The 13949-nt window shown below is 48.6% G+C and overlaps 1 protein-coding gene across 3 annotated transcripts in view; it reads right to left on the bottom strand.

Moving 5' to 3' along the window:
• snx25 (sorting nexin 25) overlaps nt 1-13949 on the bottom strand; it is a 38858-nt gene that overhangs the window by 19887 nt on the left and 5022 nt on the right. For all 3 annotated transcript variants that reach the window (XM_035425802.1, XM_035425803.1, XM_035425805.1), the window contains 3 exons: nt 7431-7647; nt 4707-4879; nt 2089-2275 (listed from right to left, as the gene is read on the bottom strand). In XM_035425802.1, coding sequence (XP_035281693.1) covers nt 2089-2275; nt 4707-4879; nt 7431-7647 — 577 coding nt within the window. The remainder of the gene's footprint in view (nt 1-2088; nt 2276-4706; nt 4880-7430; nt 7648-13949) is intronic.

The following is a 13949-nucleotide window of genomic DNA, read 5'->3' on the forward strand; positions in this document are numbered from 1 at the left end:
GAACATCCGCAATATCCCCATTATTTGCACAATTCATGTTCCAGATTTATCAGATTAAAAATAGACTCTCCCCGTTGTATAAAATAACTCCTTTCAGGAACACAGCAGACATGCGATCTGAAAGATATGGCCAGAGTCAGTCTTTAGGGTCACAAGAACAGTCTCTGATTTATGGCTTTTTAACTCCGTATAAATCAACAGAGCCACAATGACCTTGTAACGGTTTTTTCTCTGGTAGTGTATGTATAACTATTGTACACGTTGCCCTGTGGAGTTACCGGCCAAAGTCTGCACTGGCACGGTCCGGACTCGATTACACACACAAATGTGTACCTGCACACAAATTTGTACACACGCAATCACTCACATGCGCACAAACGCAGCACAACGACACCCTTTAAAAGACTCAGTATAAAAACAAGAGAAGCTAATCATAAATCCTGCCAGAGGCACTTCAGTGAGCACCCAGTACGCTAACTGATGAGCCATATCAGCCAACCAAATGAATGCTTCTCTCAGCCTGGCTCTAAGTCACAGGCTGCAACGAGGTCATGTGACCTTCAGGCAGTATCCCAAGCCGATGGGGGTGTGGGTGGTGGGTGGGGGGGGGGGGGGGGGAGTGACTCAGCAAGTCCAGCCGAGCCAGCTCTCGACCTGCCTATCAATCAAAGCCCGCCAACACGCGCAGGATGCCAGACACCCGCTGACCCGCTGAGGCGCGGATCAGAGGTGCCTGTGAGGAGGGGGGTGGGGGTGGGGGGGCGATCGAACACACAGACGAGTCATCCAGCTGATTCACAGACTCAAAGCCCAGACTTCAGGCAGCGCGAGTCCCAGAGGTCCCAGAGTCACCGAGCAGCTCCGTTATTATTCAGCGCTGACCTATTCTTCAGAAAGAGGGAGAACGCAGGGCCACGGCCCCAGCTGCAGAGCAAAGCAGAGCACAGAGGACTTCTTTTTAACGTTTCCAGTCACGCAGAACGGCGGGCGAAGGCAGGAGCCCCTCGATAAGAGCATCACGGCCACCTTGCGGCAGCTGGGCTTCCTTTGGGGGGGGGGGGCGGGCTTTCTGAACCAATACTGCACGCAGCCCGCCACTTACACAAGAGACGTGCTGGAGACGCGGGTTTCCAAAGACACGTCTGGAGAGGGCTGTCTGCTGGTGTGAACCCCCCAACCCCCTCCTCCCACCCTCCACCCCCCCAAACCGCCCCCCCCACCCGTTCGCCACGGAGCAGCAGACGTGCTGCACTGCACGGGGTAACGAATGACGGTGGCTTGACGCACATTTCCAAAACCCTTCTTCATGGAGCCCCGGGCTCATTCATATTCCATTACATTATTCCGCTCGAGAGCCGGTTCCTGCCCCCCCCCCCCCCGCCCCCCCGTTCTCTCAGAGCAAAAACAGCACCGCCGTCATAAAAAAAAAGTGCCTGTTCCTGACAGCCGCCATAGAACATGTCCTTGTGTGCTTCGGCGAGACGCAAGAGAAGGACATTAGATGAGGCAGAAAACCGCTTGGGATGCCGAGACTACCCTCTGTCACGTTACGTGAATGTGAGAAGAACGGCAGGTTCGACTGATGGTACTGACGATCGCCCCCGGCGACAAAATCCTTTTATATCGCTCCGGGGTTCGGCACGGAAAACACACAGACGAGGAACCAGGAAGCACGCTGCTCGCCCTGTCCCGTCACTAGAGCCAATGGGAGCCCGGGACACATACTCATGAAATATTGCTGATCTGGGACTAGTTTTGTCTTCTAGCTCATAACGGACAAGGTTCGGCTGTGTACCAGGGAAAACTGATCCTAGGTCACCGCTAGGGTTTTACGAATATGGCCCCAGGACCTGTAACCAAGCATCTCGGGGGGGGGGGGGAGAGTTGATGTAAGGCTAGTGGAGTGTGGGCGTGGCTCGGCGGCAGTGGAGGGGGAGGGGCTAGTGGAGTGTGGGCGTGGCTGGGCGGCGGCTGTGGAGGGGGAGGGGCTAGCGGAGTGTTGGCATGGCTGGGTGGCGGCGGAAGGGGAGGGGCTAGCGGAGTGTGGGCGGGGCTGAGAGGCGGCTGCGGCGTGATGGGCGGTCTCACCTCAGCTGCTTGAGGAAGTGCACGTCGGCGCTGCCGCTGATGAGCTTGATGAACTCCTCGTAGGACGGCGCGTAGGTGTAGGCCTTCCGGTGGTGCTCGCTCACCTGCTCGCGGTGCTCCAGCTGGGCCAGCAGCGTGCGGTTGATGTAGTCGGGGTCGCTGAGCACCTCCACCAGGGGCTTCAGCACTGCGGGGAACAGAGGCTTCTGTTTACAGACCCGCTCACAGCACTGAGCGCGCACACACACACAAGCGCGCATACACGCGCACACACACACCCACGAGCACACATGCACATGCGCAAACACACACGTATTCACACACAAACTTACACACTCACGCACACACAAACATCCTCACATGTACACTAACGCACACACACATGCACAAACACACACTGCCCATAAAATTGCTCTCTCACTTTTATAAGATGACATAATGCTTTTATGTGGCCTTAGAATCAATGAGGCAATAATGGAGGGTGGTTGATATAAGTGGGACAGCAGGTCCTTTGGAGAAAAGAAATGATTTTAACGACTAAAATGTATGTGCAGTACATGATGTATATTTGTGATACAACGTGTATTATAGATATATATATGCATCTTTTTTAATTAACTGCGTATTTGAGTGATAATAAAGAGCCCACACAAACCATAAGATGGAGAGGAACCATGAGCTACCAGTGAGATTAAACCCTGATCTTAAGAGTGTTGTTCCCTGAAGAGCATCTCTTCCGTCTTTATTTCCTTTCATTGTGGAAACTACAGCTGGCCATAGCTGTGCGATATCCCCACACAAACTCTTACCAACTGTCATTATACGTGATAAGAATTGCAACACTTATTCAAGTAGCACGCGGGTTCGCATTTGCAGTTCTAAGCAACGTGCAGTTCGCTAAGGCTAAAGCGCTCCGCTTTGAATCTCGACAGAGTTCACAGAGTCAGAGTGACTCGGTTTTGCCGGCGACTTGGGAGACTGAACGCTGACCGTCCGTTTCCTCAGGCGCCACGACTCATTAAAAAAGAGATGGGGATTCGCAATCGCCCGGCAGATAATGTGCGCAAATTGGAAATGAGCGAGCTAATTAAGCCCAGTGTCCAGCGGGGGCCCGGGGGGGAGTAGCGGAGTTTAATAGACTCCCCGACTCCCACGCGCGGCTCTGCAGCCTAAGCGCGCTCGGAGGCTAACGCTCGGGGGCTAACACTCGAGGGCTAACGCTCGGAGCCTAGCGCTCGAAGGCTAGCATTCGGGGGCTAACGCTTGGCGGCTAACACTCGAGGGCTAACACTCGGAGGCTAGCACTCGGGGGCTAATGCTTGGCGGCTAACACTCGAGGGCTAACAGTCGGAGGCTAGCACCCGGGGGCTAACGCTCGGCGGCTAATGCGCGCGGTAAACAAAGGAGAGCCACTAGGCTCTGCGGCCTAAGCGCTCTCAGGGATAATGCTCGGAAGATAACGCTCGGAGGCTAACGCGCGTGGTAAACAAAGGAAAGCCGCTCCGAACGCGGGGCTCAACGGACGCCTTCCGCGGATTACGTTACAGAGCCCGATAAAAGCCGCCGTAAATCTCGATCGAAGCGCAGAGGCCCCAGGCCCCCCGGGGGTCCCAGCTCTGCCCGAGGCGGGGGTTTTAAAGCCAAACGGCTCGTCTCCACGCACAGAATCTACAAACGAGGAGAAAAAACCTGTGGTTCAAGGTTCAAACAGGCCAAACAGAATGCTTTCAAACACAGATATTCAAACCTCTTGATGTGCAGTCATAACCACAACACAACAGTGAGATTATTCATCTACCAAACGAAAGGGCCAGATGGTGGATTTGCTGCAACTGGTTACCTGGATGGGAGAGGTTGCTAAGTAACAACAGCAATAAAGATTTTGTTAAGGGCCGTTAATGAGGAGATTTTTCTTCTCACCTAATTCCCGTCTGGCAGATAAACAAGTCCTGTGTGCACACCCCCGCCCCCCCCCGCCCGTTAATCCATCTACGTTTCCGCTCACACGTGTGGGGGTGCAGACTCCAGCGGTTCGGATGGTCCATCCATCTCTCACACACTCACTCCACCCTCACCTCCATCACTGAACATTATTACCTCAGCACCCCCATGGACTGTGTGCAATGCCCGGTAGCAAAGCCTTCAGAGCCCAGACACTACACTACGTGTGGTTCAGGCCTGCTCCTGTGGGGGTCTAGGCCGGGGTTGCCTGTGGAGCGTACTGCAACAATTGCTTTTTTGAAATGCGCTATATAAATAAATTTTGATTTGATATGGTTTGATTCCCAAATAACCAAAAACTCACTTTAAAATGCACCAAGGCATGATCAACAAACGTTGCTGATGAAGACCCTAGCAGGGGACAAAACACTCATCACGCAGCGGCACACTTAAGAAATAAGCCCTGGGATAGTTTGGAGGTACTAATGTAGTGAGTGGGCTCTGCTGCTCTTCATCACGTTCTGCACCCGTGTCGCTGGTTTGGGCGTAGCCATATCGGGACACACCCAAACCAGCGCGTACTGCAGCGGTTGGGGTTGGTAGGCGACAGAGGGGAGGGCCCAGGGAAGGGCACCGATTGGCCCCAGGCGGTTTGGGTGGGGGGGGGTCGAGCGCACCTTGGGTGGCGATGATCTCCACCAGCACCGCACGCAGGCTGTGGGAGCGGGCATCGCGGGGGGGCAGCAGGCAGAGCGCCAGCAGGCGGGCGCAGCTGCGCAGGAAGCGAAGCTCCGCCTCCGCGCTGCGCAGGCACGGGTGCAGGGGGAAGGGCCGGGGCGGGTCCTCCTGTCTGCGGGAGGAAACAGAGAGGGGTGGGGGGACCAGACAGGGGGGAGGGGAGGGGCCAGGGGATGGACCATGCAGTGAGAGAGGGGGAGGGGACAGGCAGGGAGGAGGAGGGGCCAGGAGAGGGAGGGGCCAGGCAGTGAGGGGGAGGGTAGATGGAGGAAGGGGGAGGGGCCAGACAGGGAGTGGAAATTAGGGTGAGGGAAGAGCCAGGGGAAGGACAGTGGAGATCCATAGGTAGACAGCAGGGTATGGGAGGGGCCAGGGGAGTGGCCAGACAGGGAGAAGGCAGGGCCAGAGGAGAGAGCAAGCATTACTCACAAATTGAATCCACAGAACAGGACAGGTAAAAGCCAAAAACTCTACTCTGGAGCCTGGAAGCAAACTTTCTATTTTGGCAGGGGAGCAATTCCTAAAAAAGTACCGAGTCAGCACTGTGAGAAGCAAACAATTTCTGCAAAGTCAAACATTTCTATTCTGTTTCGCTTGTCATAGATCCTGCCTGTGCTCTGTCTGGAATGTTCTTCTTGAAAAGAGACATACCTCTCGTGAAAATAGCAAGAGACGAAAGTCACGCTGAGTGGCTAAACTAATTTACTGGAATGTGTAAATGTATGAAATGTACGCGTGACACGTGAGAGCAACGTTTCACTGACAGCGTGAGCCGAGCAGTAGAGTTAGGTGGACAGACTGTCATGCCCACACTTCACTAAAATTACTTCACCGAACTAAACTGTACCCTGATCCTTTCCTTCATCGATCAACTGTTCAGCAAACTATTGATTTTCTGTTTGTGTTTGCAAAGCTAATTGCTCCAGCTTTTGCAAAACGATGACATCTGGATTTCAGAGAAAAGCTGCACAGCGCGGTCTGTCTATACCGCTCAACACATTACTGAGAGGCCTCTGCAAAGATTAAAAAATTTTTTTTTTTTTTTTTTTTTTTAAAGAGACAAATAACAGGTAGAAAGGCCATCTCCTTGGAGGATGTCTCTCTCACGGTGCAGATGAATCTGAATGGAATCATTAACCTCTCCAAGATGATGGATGTCCACGCACCGACAGTCTTCGAACCTGAAGAGTCTTGCAGGGGAATGGCATTCAGCAAAAGAGGCACTGATCATTCAGGCCCTCGTTCTACCGGCTAAGAGTGGGCGATTGCTACAGGGCAATCCAGAGGTGACTGGGGCGGCATCCCATATGAACACACAATGAAAGATGAAACTACAAACAAGCGAAAGCAAACGGCCATAGTCTCCACCTCTGCACCAAACGTATCCAGATATTCATAAACCCAAATTCACTACCAATGTCCCAAGTGGGTACTAATCCCTGCAGCTTTAAAACAGATGCACTTTTAGTTTTTTTTAGCCGTTAATACTTAAAGTCCTAAAACGTTACCAATAAAAGAACAGCACTTCCCTGCGGCCAGAATTAACAGAAAAATCTCAGTTGCTGAAAGTAATTTGCTTCTTATTCACAGCACGCTCTTCCAAATAAATTCCACATACAAATGAACTTGCTCTCTAATAAGACTACTGTGTGCTGCTCCACAGAAAAGCATCTTCAGCCACTTACAAACCTAATATCTATCATGTCATCTGTGACTGGCTCATTATTAGTAAGCCAAACATCATTACTGGTGTCAATCGCAATTTAATAATAATTTTAAGGATAAACAGGCCCTGCACCAAGCTATATATCAAAATCATCAAATTCCTGTGGCCTAGGTTCTGTCTTCTGTCCTTTCTTTGATTGAAAATTATTCAGTAGGGGACACTTCCAGTGTAAATGGAAGGTCACTCACAGAATCACGCCCGCTGTTTGGGTGGCGAGATTCCAAATGAAATACCACGGTCAAAAACAGCCTGAAGTTGCCACGGGTGACCGAACAGAAATTTACATTTGGAGCTCTACCCATAATTCTGCTCAGCTGCCAAAGTGCTGTATGCATTTTCACTTCAGCGATAGAAATGTGTGCAGAATGCCAAAAACAGTAATGTGAAATTAAAATATTTTCATTTGAAAAACAAACGCGCACATACACACACACACACACACACAAATCCTTTTTCACCAGGAAATGAACTCGCAAAAATGATCAGGCTAATTGAATTATTCTGCATATAATACTCAATTACAAGAACACGAGTGTTAAGAGCTTCTGGATTCAGCATTACAGGGTTTGAAATGGATGGCCAGATTTATGTCACCTTTGCTTACGAATTATAACAGCCCATTTACAAAATAAATACACGTACACTGTAAAACTAGGCAGAACCACACTGACTCAGCACCTTCCATGGAAATCATTTCTCTGGGTGGCTTTAAAAACTGATGTTGATGGAGGACCACCTGTTATCTCCTAACCAGACATCTGCTGTGTTAAAACAACCCACCCACCCACCCCTCACCCCACCCCACCCATGCTGGCTCAAACCTGGCATTGGCAGCCTTGAGGTTGCAGAAGTGCGTGTGCAGGGTCTTGACGATGTCGTTACAGACTACATTAACCACCCCCCAACCCGCCCGCCCCCCACCCATGCTGGCTCAAACCTGGTGTTGGCAGCTTTGAGGTTGCAGAAGTGCGTGTGCAGAGTCTTGACGATGTCGTTGCAGACTACATTAACCACGTCCACGGCAGCCAGGCGGCTCCTCAGCTGCCTGACCATCTCCCAGAAGTCCTCAGACAGCATCTGGTACAGCTGGCCTTCGTCCCGGCTCAGGGGCATGTACCAGGGACGGACATAGTCCCTGTAGCTGTAGTCAAATACTGAGGGGGGGGGGGGGGGAGAGGGGGAGAGAATGAGAGAGAGAGGGTGAGAGGGAGGGGGGAGAGACAGGGCGACAGAGAGGGAGAGAGAGAGGGGGAGAGGGGGGGAGAGAGCAAGAGAGAAAGAGAAAGAGAGAGAAAGAGATGGAGAGGGGGGACAAGATGAAGGACATCAGCAGAACATACGTAAACATGACCGGGATTAAAACCCTGTGAGTTATTCATACAGAAGACAGCGTGTTGAGCTGGGTAGTGGTTGCCATGCCCACTGTATGTGCCCCTGGCTGCAGGAATCACACCCTCATTTGATTTCACGCCCTCAAGTCACACTTTGGAAGAGGTGACCTCCCACGGTGCAAACATAATTTCCTCTCAGAAAGCCATATCACAGCGATTCACCTCCAATATCATGTCTCCATTTCCATCTCCTTGTTTCTCCTTCACACACCATCCTTACTCTCGCATTAGGCCTTCTGTTAAAGTCGGAGAAGGAGGTGAAATGAAGGCCAATTACGTGCCGGCTTTCAGCTTGCTTTCGCATCACGGTCTGATAAATTACCCAAGTGCACAGAGAAGCGCTGCAGCCGAGCGGTAATTGGGCCTAAAAAGGGGCCCACAGTTAGGATGCCCGGTTTTTAATGAATGCAGAATAATTAACCACAGCAGCGCCCTCAGAAGATCTGCAGAGGCCAGGCCAGGCCAAGCTCTTTAAAATAAGAATGTAGCCTCCTTCATAGCACTCCTCCAGTGTATTAACAACTCAAAGTATCACTTGATTCATTAGCTATAATTGTTCAGTTCAATCAATCAGCTGTAGTCTGTGCCAATGCCAAATCTGAAATTGCTCAAAAACTGCGCTAACATTTCTATTTGAATATATAGCTATAATCCATGCCAACTGTCATTTTTTATTGATGTATGTAGGTGCATATTTACAAATTATCAAGGGGTGATACTGGCTTTATGAATGGGTTTGCTGAGAAGCAGTACACTTTTACTTTATAAACTTGTGAAAACAAATGTGCGTGCTATTTGTGCATGTCAGTAGAATGTTCAGAACTCTGAGCCAATCAGAACCACTGTTGCTAGGCAATATGTCTTCTGTCCAATCAGGCTAGAACAGCTATTTGCAGTTATTTCAGCAGAGTGATGCGATACATTCACAATATTATGTGCATGAGATGTGATTTGTAATGGCATGTACATATAGCTACATGACAAAGAAAATGAAGTTGAACAGGAAATGGATCAGATACAGTTTATTGCCTTCATAAAAATAACGAAAATAAATGTACTCTGGATATGAAATGCACTGAAGCTGCTGTAAATATTCCTTCCAGCATTTCTCCCTGGCCTCTCACCAGACGATGAAACGCCTGTCACTGCCACAGCACTGGATAAGTGGTGTGAACGCTTCCCTGGCGAAAGTTTCAATCAAATGTCAAGAAGGGTTGCCAGGTGACAGAAGGCCTGGGGTCCAGGAAAAAGCTTCCAGACGAACAGCTCCAGCAGAGACACTCTGTCATGTCATTGGTCTGCCCCCCCACCCCAAACTTAAAATAGACCTGATGAGCTTTAATAAATTGCATCACGGCCCTGCATTACGGTGTGAGGAGGAAGGTCCACGTTCACATTGTTGCTCAGCACCGTCTTCTCCTGAGATTCTGCTCCTTAGAGCTGCCTTCATCGTCGCGACGATGACTCATGCCCGGTGTAGAAACGGCCGTTCCCCCCCAGTCTCGGCCATGGCAATTTGTACAGCGCCCGGGAGCAGTGCTTCCGCGGTGCAAGGGGAACTAATTCAGACACAGACAGGCATCCTCCACCCACAGCTCTGCCAACTCATTACAGCCCCCTTTCCCCCGTACGGCTCACTTTCTGCACAGCTATGTCCCTCAAGGGGGGGGGGGGGGCTCGGGGCCTGGGGTGTTTGGAATTAATTAATACAGGGAATGAGAGGCTGAACCCGAGCTATGAGTCATGTTACATCCTTTCGAGAGCCAGCGTCTGAGCCCGTTTCGCTGGTCACCGCGGTGGGGAAACGAAGGTGGACACGCACACTGGGACGTGACCGCTGGTTTCACACACATCGACTGCATGCTAGGACCTCACATTTCTCCATCACCCACGAACACATCTTCAGTCTTACGACAAGAACACTTTGTACTCCTTAGATACGCAGGAAACGGCAACAGGTTCCAGCCAGAATCATAGGAACATAGATCCATAACAGGCTGTGATTCAGACTACATTCAAGCTAATCGCTTGAAGAAATACAAAAAAAAAAAAAAACAACTTTGTATTGAATGGAAATCGGTGGAATTTCAAGAGAAAACATTGATAACGCTTGGCTGTGTGATAGTAAATATTACATGGAGAAAGTGCATTTTCAATACATTATTAAAGAACGGTGCACCATGGGAGAAGAATACTGAGCACGGAACTCCACCAATCGTCCTTCTTTGCAACTCCGCTCCTGTGTGTTCCAATATGTATGACATCACAGTAGCTTCACTGAGGAGCTGCAGCAGTGCACAATGACGAAGCAAACGAGCCAAGCGGCAGCTGACCTCAGACGGCCAATCAAATGTCAAATGTAAAGGGAAACGCCAAATCACAGGCCAGATTTCAGTTATCAGTCCGTGTGATGTGTCTGGGACCCACAATCCAATTAACGGCGTGTCAGCGCACTACAGAAACTCCCTCGCCGCTAAACTCCAAACTAATGTGGACCTTTCCGATGACCCCTGTGGAACAGGGAGATAAACACGGAAGGAAAAAAATAAAATCTAAATAATGACATTACCTCAGTGGGTAAACCGATTATGCATTCATATCTGGAGGGGTGCAGCTGCAATATGTTAGGCAGGCAGCTGCAGGGGGAGCCACACGAGGAAATTAAAAATTTCATCTTATTTTAGACTTGACAGGGAGACCTTCGTTTAATTTGGCATTTTCTCATGGCGGGTGAGGAAGGTCACACAATTGTGCTTTCACATTAATTTCGCACGCTGACCCCTGGGGTGCTTTTCAGACAAGAACGTCCACAGGGTTTTGGGAGAAAACCCAGAGGCTGTGGTAAGACTGACGTGTAAGGGTATGGGGGGTGTAGGGGTGCGGGTGGGGGGGGTGTGGATGAGTCAGCATGGGACTGTAGCCTGCGGCTCCCACCGGGGAGTGGGGGGGGCGGGGGGGGGGGCCCGTGCTCTTCAAAGCCTTTCCCCATGCCGTTCTCATGTCATACTCGGTGTGCATGCGCTGTAACCCCGCTGTGCATCGTGCGGAGCCATGTTCGGATCAGGAAAATAATGCCGGTATGTGTTCCCTGCCTGGCGGACGGCGGTGATGACATCACTGCATCAGCTGATCCTCAGCACTCTGCTTCCCTCAGGCCCTGAACTTTACACACACACACACACACACACCCAGAACGGTTTTCTACACGGCAAGTGAGGACCGAAACCGGCCTCAATCGAAAGCGTTGCGCACCATTATCTCCGAACGGACAGAAAATCGCTTATTTCATCAGGAAATCTTCAATAATTCCATTGACTGCCGAATAAAAAATAATTAATTAGTTACATAAAAGCAGAGCAGAAGAAAAAAAAAGTCTAATTAGCCAAACATTTTTCTACCGGAAAACAACTGGCAAACTCATCACACTCTATAGACCCCAGGTGGACAAAAAAGTGAAATAAGTTTTTTAATTTGTGGAAACTTGAAAGTCAGCCAGTGTAAGTAAGCCTACAGAGATGTTCTTATTGACATAGATTCTCTGCTACACTGCTGAAGGCTGACAAAAAGCCCACTGTTACTTGTGTGTGGAGAATGAAGTCAAGATCCAAAACAGCCCAATTATCAGCTTGAGTGTAGTGAGCAGTCACATATGTCTGAGCTCCAAAACAAACAGTAAACAACACATAAACAAGTCCATAGTGTGGAAGACACAGACGGGGTCAACGCCCGTAAATTGGCTCATTAAGATAACCAACTACCTACTTTCTTCCCAAAATACACAACAATCCAACACAGGGGAGGGGAAAGTAATGGAGATTAATGAAAATTTACAAGAAAAACATGGCTTCCTCCCAACAACACTGTTTTAGTTATTAACTCAAAACCCACAGTACCAAAAGGACAACTTTTGCTACAGAAAATCGACACAATCAAGAGTTCCTCAAAAGCCCCCCAACTCCCATTTACAGTAACTACATACTGTAGCTTCTTCATATTTCACTCCTTATTAAAGGAAAAATCCAGGCTAAAACATTTATATTGTTAGAAAATGTGTAGCACAATGTGAAGTTCATTCCAGGGTTTATATTATATGATACTTGTAATATATTTTACTTTATGGCCAATTCCAATTTTTCAGTTGCTACCCTGTCAGGCTTCTTCTGAGTCAGCTCCAGTTCGTTATTTTCCTACATTACCCAGAACAACTTTAGCCACCCCCTTAGTGACAGCGTTAGCTAAAAGCTAAGTTGGAGATAGAGGGCCACACCACAATTCCCCATGAAGCCATTCTATTGCATTCTGGACTATTGAGGAAGCTAGCAAAATCTGTTGCACTGGAAACACAGACATTGCACTTTTTCACCTCAATGGGTTTTCTTAATTAAGCATACCCTATCAGGCATTCATGAGATGTACAGAATCACCTACCCAGCACCCAGCAGCCATTAGTCTAACACTGCATTTTTATTGGTCAATCTGGAGCCTGTGGAGGAACTGTCGCATGCAAGCACCGACATTTCAATTAAACCAAAGTCTATTGTTTTCTGAGCTGATTTAACTGAAATAAAGACTGCTTTTATCTGTGTTCTCTAAAACGCAGAGCCTATTATTATGCTGATCAGCCCAGCATTTAAAACCATATCTCAAGTGAGGGACAAGGTCACATCTGTGATGCAGACAGGGAAAGGGATGGCTTGTCAAAATGGTTCCAACTGCACTGAAAAGTCTCAATAGCTCAGCCAGCTTGTGTTCGTCTTTTACAAGGCTTTACAAGTCCAGGCTCTACTACAGACTGTCAGCAAGTGGGATCAAGGTGAGTTTACCATATGCAATTAGATTTATCTCAAAAGCACAATTTTACACCACAGCTTAAATTCCACCAAAATACAAGACCTGCCTCTCTTTTGCCAACCGGAAATCTTTAGAAAACTTACCTGGCAAAATAAAAGACTTGTTCTAAATGCAGGGGTCTGCAAAGTTACACATTTTAAGAAAGACTTCTGCGTGGAGAAAACGGAAGAGAAGAGAAAGAGAAGAATGATTTTACACCATTCGATGGCTGACAGCAGGTGCTGTGCTCTATACAAGCAGTCATTGGTCCGTGCTGTAATGAACTGCGCCCAATCAGGAAGAGGGAAAAAGCCAGCATGACCTCCACAGAGGCCACGCCCTTCTGCCTTGCTTCCACATAAACACACAAAGCAGAGTCAGTGGAGATGTCACTCTTCCACATCTTCGAAATGCACTGTGACAGGCAGACCCCAGGGAGTGCCCACGCTGTGTCGACAGGGCCCCTCAGACCCCCACTGAGCCGTCTGTACAGATGCCTGACAGGTCATTACCATAAAACACCTGCCCATCTAAGCCCTGCATCTCTGCGTCAAATTCAGACACACTTCTCCCTCTCTTCCTACCAAATCTCTGCAATTTATAGCATATATATGCAATATAATTCAACAAAAAAACACACCGTTCACAAATTGCGTTAGCAAATCGGAAATATGAACTGAGAATTTGTACCAAACCGCAATGAAATTGTAATTACACCTTATCAGTGACTTACCTCTTTATATCACCGATGCCAAAAGGCCAACATTAAAATGAAATGAGTCACACTTTCCAGTGATTAAAAAAAAGAAATGCTATCAAAATGAGACAAAGAAGCATGCCTTGGCACTACTGCTAAAGAACACAATGTGGGAAAATCAACAGTGTTTCACATAAAGAAGGGTGAGGAAAAACAAATTAAGAAGCACACAAAAGAGGCCAACAATTGCAAGCCACCGTAAAAGTAGTTGCCAAAAAAACATGCCTGAACATTCTTATGAGATCCTGCTAATGAGATCTTAATTACCATTGGTTAACTGCTCAAGATGAGTCCTAAACAAAGCCCCACTCAAATATCGTGGCCAAAAGTCGATTTTGTGCCAGCTTATTTTGTGCTCATACTGTGTTCAAATTGAGCCTAGATTCAATAAGATTTGGCACTGAATTTCCCTACCAAATAAGGCAAGTCTTAATTTTCGTTTTTTTACCTGACAAGTTCAGTCAACACCAGAATTAGC

The sequence above is a fragment of the Anguilla anguilla genome, chromosome 7 (assembly GCF_013347855.1).
Source record: "Anguilla anguilla isolate fAngAng1 chromosome 7, fAngAng1.pri, whole genome shotgun sequence".
Lineage (NCBI taxonomy): Eukaryota > Metazoa > Chordata > Actinopteri > Anguilliformes > Anguillidae > Anguilla > Anguilla anguilla.